Raw genomic sequence first — 8,633 nt, forward strand, 5'->3', positions numbered from 1 at the left:
ACATTGAGGGGTGATGGGGGATGCACATATAACTACAAAGAGTGGTTGACTACATTAAAAACAACATTTGCTGAGTTACTAAACTCTACACACATAGTTGTCTTGCAGTCACATGTGTCCTCAAACATTGGTACTGTAGGTGTGCACTGTGGAATTTAAGGGCATATTGTAAGTATGGCTCAGAGAAACTGGAAGGGCTTCCGAGAGTTTGGGGGTTTTGGTCCAAATGTGTTAACTCACTTCGCCACTACAATCATTCTAGAATATCCGTGTGACTTTCGGTCATAAAACAATACTAAGATCAAATAGCCATGCAAAGTTTCGGATTTAAATAGTTTATCCGCTTGGAGTGTCATGAACAATGAAGTAAGAAGATGAACCCACACAGAATGTGTATAATGTGATAATGAGTGAACAACATTGATGACACATTGTGTCTTTTCCTTTTCATTAAAATGTGTCACTTATTATGGTAGTTAGAAGAAAGAGGTCAAACACAGGACAGGCAGCTTACTAAAACATGAAAAACCTCACGTGTTATGTCATCTATTTGGTGGAAACCCTGAGGGTAAACTAAAGAATACCATTTAGCATATGAAATAGGCCTTTTAAATTAATCATCATTTGCATTTTCTCCATAGCTGCTTTTCATTTACCAAGGAAAACGCATAGCCTTCACCCCCAGATACAGACCTAAAAACGACAATACCCAGAGTTCTCCTCTACTGCGTCTGCGCAATACACACTACGGCCCTAGGCGTTGGACGAAAGATGCAATGCACTCCGGCAGCATCAGTACCAGCCCAGTAGAGTGTGCTGCAAATAAACCAAAAATAGGGGACGGCGACGAATAGCCTTTATAATTACTGATACACCGGTACCGGTTTCTTGGTCTGGCAAGATGGGAGATCAGAAGGTAGGATAGAAGTGGCCAAACAGGTGTTTTGTGTTTGCTGCGGTCGCAGGGCGTACAAAGAAAGGGGAGTAGCGCGAAGGACCGGGACTTTGTTGCTGTTATATATCATTTGATTGTATTCTGTCCTTTTAATACAACCTTGTATGTTTACATATTTTAGTTGATTTAAAAGATGATGCGTATTTCGCGGAGGCGCGTCGTCATAAAGATTTGCAGTACATCAAACATTCGATGCACATGAGCATCACTTTCCGCCAAGAAGACTCCAATTCGTGCGCGAGAAAAACTGCGACTAACGAGATCTCAGTCTTTAATGATTTAACTTGTAAATGCATACCAGTCCAAGACACATTAACAGCTGTCTGTTTTTAGTTTTGACCGATTTGCTGAGCCTGAGGTTGCAATAAGTGTAGAGTGTGTCCCATTATCCCTATTATTGGGGCCTGGCGCATAGCCTCTCGCAGGAAAGAGCATATTAAATGCTTCTTGGGTTGAGAGTGTATGATTCTATAAACCTGACAGGCGTGGGACTGGACTGTGGAAATGTTTAACATAATTTGCCTGGATCTTCTTAAATCAATATCATATTGAGTTTAGCTTGGCTGCTGCAGAGATAGGGTGCCCATGGTGCCTAGTGTATTATGATGGGTTAAACCTAACCACTGGAGAGGAGACACATTATTAAATGATGGATGCGTATCCTTATGGTTATGTAGCAAGATGCCGCCCTTGTCACAATTTACACAGAAGTGGAAATTACCGGGAAGAGATTTGGGGGACTGAGTAGCCTACTAACCATTTATGATTAATCCTTACTTCTTTAAATGAACGCTAGTATTGTTAGGAGTCACTACTGATGTGTTGTCTTGAAGCAAGGCATCTCAAGGAAATATTATATTCTGCGTATTGAGAACTTGGTCCAATGTGAAAATGTAATAATGTTCTCTCTAATATATTCTTAGGCTTAATAACCGTTTGTATGTTGTTAAGGAATCGCTTCGTAAGATCACCACCACCCTGGCCCTGAAGAATGAGGAGATCACAAACTTCATCTGCTGTCAGAAACAGAGCCTGGAGAACCTGGAGGTATTGTACAACGCGTCTGGATGTTCTAACAATAAGATGACAGCCTGACAGTAGGATATGTGCACAACACAATAGACACATGGTTTTATGAATTTGGCGTGGCATACTAGTCAGACGGACTGGTTGGATGTACATGGTATCTATCAGTGAACTGATTCCTTCTCTATTGACCCCTGCAGGTTAACTCCAGCCGTGTCCAGGAGGACCTGGAGACAGAGTTCAGCTCCCTCCACTCAGTACTGGACGATATAAAGGACAGCATGGTCACCAGGATCAAACAGGAGAGGGCCAGCCGCACCTATGAGCTACAGGTCAGTTCAGCTTTATTGGGCTTTTACTGGATAAGGGTTTTACAGGATTTTGCTTTGCATTTTCTTGAGATTTCAAGATCAACATCTTGAACATCAACATTCAACATTGGAACAATATTTTGATGACTTCTCCAGGCTATCCGATCATAAGATCAGCTTATGATCAATGTAGCATGACTCATTCTCAGGCTCACAATTTGGGTGAACTTTTTGTGCAGACCGATTCAGAGTTGCTATGAAATAAATGTTGCCACGAAAGGCTGTGTGTGTTGGGGTTCGCAACGTTATTATTCCTAGAGGATTATTGTGTCTGTGTATAATCCTGCTTTATCTCTTAGCCTCTGACTATCAGTCAGTCAGACAAAGCCTCGGCAGGGGCAGCTTTGTAATGACATCACTACACTGCATCCTTCTGTGCTTGATTATGTGAGTGGGTAGCCAAACAAATATATTGTACAGTTTCCAGTAGGTTAATTAAAAAAGAAAGTGATTCAAAGCTATTCAACCCAAATAACTTTTCTTATGAACTTTTCCTCTGATGGAAAGAAACAGTACAGCATACAAGACATTCATTATATTGAAAGGAAACAGTGTCTGGACTGTGATTAAATATATCATGCTCTCTCTCTCAGAGTCAGCTGAGTGCATGCTCCAAAGCCCTGGAGAGCTCCGAGGAGCTATTGGAGGTAGCCAATCAGACTCTCTGCTCCTCGGAAGCAGACGACTTCACTCAGGTAACGGTTGGAAAAACTTCTACGACCTAACTTTCATTTGCATATTTTATGCAAGGATGCCACAATGGCATTGGTATTTAGCGTGAGGATATCCATAATGGTTCATAATGGTTTTAGTGGCATGACTGTTGTTTGAACACAGTTACTACCTGTTTCTTATCTTTATTTACAGTTATTGTAAAGCAGTACAGTATGTTGATCTGATGTGGTTCGTTGTGATGTGTGTCAACTTATTAACACAGATGTGTTGTTTTTATTGTAAGGATGTGGCTGCAACTCAGTTCTCTGTTTGTCCGTATCTCCTTCATTTCCTTTTCCTTTCCCTCTCTGCTTCTCTCTAGGCGGCCAAAGACATTAAGGATAGGTATAGTACATTGCTGCCCATTTCTCAGAGTATCTTCTTAACTCCCTAACCATCTGCTCACCCACATGCTTTCCAACAAAATATAGATTCCATACAATCACTCTGTAGCACGCTCTTTCATCACCACTCTGGTATTTCATCTCAGCCTTTTCTCCCTCACCTCACCTGTCCTCTCTGTCTCAAACATGTGTCAGTCCCTCATGGCACATGCGCCAGTCTATCCCCTCTCTGGCAGTGTCAGTTTAGCTTGTATGTTTCGTGTATGTCAGTTCATGATTCATTCATGTTTTTGTGTGGTACAGTTGAAGAGTATTTTAGCTCTGTGTAGTGATTAGTTATAGTAGTACTACAGTACAACACTCACCAACTAATGTGTCCCTTCAGTCCTTCAGTGGGTTGAATAATGAGGCATGTCTCATTCTCTGTGTTTTTGTTTGTGGGAGAGCAGTGTGACAATGGCCCCAGCCTTCCGTTTGTCGCTGAAAGCCAAAGCCACTGACAGCATGAGTCACATGATGGTGGACTTCACCCAAGAGAGGGAGATGCTGCAGGCCATCAAGTTCCTCCCAGGTCAGTCTGTGAACTGTCATGTCTATTAGTTTACTTTAAGAACTGAACTTTATAGTTAATATGAATTGGGATTTTTGAAATACAATATGTATGTGTACAATTATTTTGTCTTTCGCTTGTGGCTGGTTGGCACTAATGAGTAGGACAATAAGCCTAGTCTCTCTCTTCCCCAGTGCCTGCGACCCCAGAGATTTTGGTGTCAGAGTGCCAGGTGTGTGACAACACGGTGACGGTACAGTGGGCTCTGCCTGAGCCCGACAGCAAGATAGACCACTATGACCTGGAACACCGCCGCACCAACTATGAGGGGCCGCCCCGCGGCCGAGAGGACTACCCATGGATGGTAGTTGAGGGCATCTGCGAGACCGAGTACACCCTTACAGGTAAGAGTTGACTCGAGAAGAGAAGTAAGGGTTAGAGTTATGGCTAGGGTTAGGGTTGAACCGGAATGTGGACATGAAACTAGGATTAACGTTAGAAATAGGATTATGTTTAGGATTAGGTTTGAGCCAGGGTGTGAACATAAAGCTAGGGTTAGGGTTGAGCCAGGTTGTGGACATAAAGCTAGGGTTAGGGTTGAGCCAGGTTGTGGACATTAAACTACAGTGAGCTCCGAAAGTATTGGGACAGTGACAATTTTGTTGTTGTTTTGACTCTGTACTCCAGCACTTCAGATTTGATTACTATGAGGTTAAACTGCAGACTGTCAGCTTTAATTTGAGGGTATTTTCATCCATATCGGGTGAACTGTTTAGAAATTACAGCACTTTTTGTACATATTCCTCCATTTTAGGGGACCAAAAGTATTGGGACAAATTCACTTATGTGTAATAAAGTAGTCAAAAGTTCAGTATTTGGTCCCATATTCCTAGCACACAATGATTATTACATCAAGATTGTGATTCTACAAACTTGTTGGATGCATTTGTAGATTATTTTGTGCAGAATAGAAATTCATGGTAAATAATGTGTTATTTTGGACTCACTTTTATTGTAAATATAATATAATATGTTTCTAAACACTTCTTTTTATTTTTTTAACGCTTTTTCTTCCCAATTTCGTGGTATCCAATTGGTAGCCACAGTCTTGTCTCATCTCTGCAACTCCTGTATGGACTCGGGAGAGGCGAAGGTCGAGAGCCGTGTGTCCCAACTGCTTCTTGACACAATGCGGAAGCCAGCCACAACAATGTGTCAGAGGAAACACTGTGCACCTGGCAACCGTGTCAGTGTGTACTGCACCCAGCCCGCCACAGGAGCCGCTAGTCCCTGTCGAACCCTCCCCTAACCCGGACGACGCTGGGCCAATTGTCGCCGCCCCCATGGGTCTCCCGGTCGCGGCCGGCTGCGACAGAGCCTGGACTCGAACCCAGAATCTCTAGTGGCATAGCTAGCACTGCCTTAGACCACTTTGCCACTCGGGAGGCATTTCTAAACACTTCTACCTACATTAATGTGGAGGCTACCATGATTGTGGACAGTCCCAAATGAATCGTGAATAATGATGAGTGACAAAGTTACAGACACACAAATATCATACCCCCAAGACATGCTAACTTCTCACCATTATAATAACAGGTTAGCATTTTTTTTTTGGGGGGGGGGGGGGGGGGGTGATTTTTGTATGTCTGTAACTTTCTCACTCATCATTATTCACAATTTCATTCAGGACTATCCTTAATCATGGTAGCATCCATATTAATAAAGAACTGTTCAGAAACACTATTCATATTTACAATAAAATTGATACAATACATTATTTAAGTGTATTCGTCCCAAAACGTTTGGTCCCCTAAAATGGAGGGAATATGTACAAAAAGTTCTGTAATTTCGAAACAGTTAACTCGATATGGATGAAAATACCCTCAAATTAAAGCTGACAATTGGCAATTTAACCCCATAGTCATTGTATCATTCCAAATCCAACGTGCTGGAGTACAGAGCCAGAAAAAATAACAAATGTGTCACTGTCCCAATACTTTTGGAGCTCACCGTAGTAAGAGGGCAGTAGGAAAGGCATGTCTAGGAATAATACGGTGACTCTAATTTACCAACTGTAATTATCAAGTAGCCATCATATTCATTATCATTGTTATTATTATGTATTTTCAGGGCTTCGCTTCGACACACACTACATGACGTTCCGTGTGAAGGCGTGTAACAAGGCTGTGGCAGGAGAGTTCTCTGAGCTTGTAACACTGGAGACACATGGTGAGTGAACTGAACTGGACATAGTCTTCCACAGGGACAATGTATGTAGCTGAATGTCCTTAATGTCCTAATGATGTCAAGACAAGAATGAGTCAGAAAACCCTTTGCACCTCTCCTTTGCAGCTTTCCTGTTCAAGCTGGATGCCGGCTCGGCTCATCAGAACCTGAAGGTGGAGGACCTCAGTGTGGAGTGGGACAGCTGCGGGGGGAAGGTTGTCCAGGACATCCGCAAGGACAAGAACAGAACCAACCAATCTCCAATGCACTCACCTGCCAGGTCAGAAACACTTTCTGCCAAATCCTTTGTGCACACTTAACAGTGAATAGAATGAAAGTCGATGTTCAACTTTGGTGGCCTCCTCTCCTAGGACAGCCATGAATTCACCTAAGAGAGTGCCATCTGCTCGGGTCGGCAGAGACCGATTCACGGCTGAATCCTACACTGTACTGGGAGACACTTTTATTGACGCAGGCCAGCAGTACTGGGAGGTGCGGTTCGATAAGGAGAGCAAGGCATTCGCTGTGGGCTTGGCCCTGCGTAACCTGGGCCGCTTTGACCAGCTGGGGAAGAGCAACGCATCATGGTGCATCCACCTGAACAACTGGCTGCAGCAGAGCCTCACAGCCAAGCACAACAACAAGGCCCGCACCCTGGACTGTCCCATCCCGGACCGCATAGGGGTCTACTGCAACTACGAGGAGGGTGAGATGGATCTCTTGTTCCCATTGTAGCAGTTTCCTCCATCCAGTTAGCACCACTTAACTCAGACTGACATACAGCTCGTTGTTATCTCTACTTCATTAAATTGGTCTGAATTAAGGATTGGACCAGGAATGGGTTGGGTAATGTTATCAAATGAACACCGGTGGTGTCTGCATCTAGTTTGGAAGACACATTTCAGTTGAATGCATTCAGTTGTACAACTGACTAGGTATCCCCTGTTCCTTAGCTATGCGGCTGTATCAAATTTCAAGCTGCCTCAGAGTACTGGGACATTCGTGACATTACCTTTCTCTCCATCCAGGTGCACTGTCTTTCTACAATGCCAGAACCAAGACACTGATGCACACTTTTAGAACCAAGTTCACACAGCCTGTCATACCAGCCTTCTCGGTGAGGAACTTTGATTTTTGGGTGGCTCACAGAGCAAAAAAGTTATGAAACCACTACCGGTATCTTAGATAAATCCTGCCTGTGAGTTAAGCATGTGCTCTATCTCCCCCTACAGGTGTGGAATGGTTGTTTCTCAGTGCAGACGGGTCTGCAGGTGCCCAGTGCGGTGCAGAGTAGCCAGAGGAAGAACAGTGGTACCAGCAGCTCCAACACCAGCCTCACCTAGACCCAGCCAGAACCAACTGCTGCAGCAGAACCTAACCCCATTTAGGCTGTGTGGTGGTTGGAGCTCAAACTGGTCCCAGCGCTGCCTCACCCAAACCCCCCCCAATACACACCACACCTGCCTGATCCCAATCAGACCACTACACTCCCTGTGCCTTCCAGACAGGTGCCCTCAGTGTATCAGGAGTGAATCATAAAGTAATTTCATTCATATCCCTAATTCAACAAAGGCCAAATGAAGATAACCCAGTTACCAATATATTAGGAGCTAGGCACAATATGTTAATATTTAAATGCGACAGACCCCAATGCAACTAAAAACAATCCATATAACGTGGTTGTAGTACAGTAGTCATTAATACATACTGAATGTTTGGAATCCTCTGCCTCTTATTTTGCTAGTTGCTTCTCAGTACAGATGCACCTAATTTACCTGTATAACCCAAATAACTTTGTAGCGAAACGACCTGCTTATAGTCACAAGTTTATTGCTACTTAAGAATGTATTGAATTCTACATCACCAGCAGCTGTGTGGACCAGTGGAGACACAGATGGAAATACAGAACTGCTGATTGGATCTTGGGGAAGGGTTGGTATGGGGTCGGAGGGTCTGAATATTGTAACGTGTCACCGTTTAATCACCTGAAGTGAGGAGAGAAACCGTTTCATGAGCCGGGTGAGGACTACCTGGAAGAGAGACATTCCGAGATGTTGTTGCTGCAAGTGTTTACCGATGTTAACACCAGTCCTTATTCATGTCACCTGATGTCTCAACTCAGTGCTGGGGTGCTATTATTTGAAATACAGTCTACGTTTTTGTCATGTTGATGGTATGCATCATATGAATATAACCTGCAATGCTTCAAAGCTTCCACTGGAGAATGTTTTACGTCACAGGTTAAAACATTGGACAATGTAAATATGTTCCTTTCATTTTTACACTACAGTATGTATGTTTGTCTCACAGAGTTAATAAAGCAGTAAGAGAGCCCTGTGTTTCTCTCAGTCGGTACATTGAGGACCAGAAGTCCATTTCAGGATTCAAGACTACATTTTCAAAGATATCAGATCAACTCTGTTCTCACAAGAATAGACACAGGA

The 8,633-nt window shown here is 43.4% G+C and overlaps 1 protein-coding gene across 1 annotated transcript; it reads left to right on the forward strand.

The window, feature by feature from the left end:
- Nucleotides 1–747: 747 nt before the first annotated feature.
- Nucleotides 748–8,522, forward strand: LOC110524340 (fibronectin type III and SPRY domain-containing protein 1). Its single transcript, XM_021603897.2, has 12 exons — nt 748–916; nt 1,907–2,002; nt 2,182–2,313; nt 2,946–3,047; nt 3,389–3,411; nt 3,860–3,981; nt 4,155–4,364; nt 6,094–6,192; nt 6,316–6,469; nt 6,561–6,895; nt 7,218–7,306; nt 7,422–8,522. The coding sequence occupies exons 1-12, from the start codon at nt 902–904 to the stop codon at nt 7,530–7,532; spliced, it is 1,488 nt and encodes a 495-aa protein (XP_021459572.2). The 5' UTR covers nt 748–901; the 3' UTR covers nt 7,533–8,522.
- Nucleotides 8,523–8,633: the final 111 nt, after the last annotated feature.

The sequence above is a fragment of the Oncorhynchus mykiss genome, chromosome 5 (genome assembly GCF_013265735.2).
Source record: "Oncorhynchus mykiss isolate Arlee chromosome 5, USDA_OmykA_1.1, whole genome shotgun sequence".
In the NCBI taxonomy this organism is placed as follows: Eukaryota; Metazoa; Chordata; class Actinopteri; order Salmoniformes; family Salmonidae; genus Oncorhynchus; species Oncorhynchus mykiss.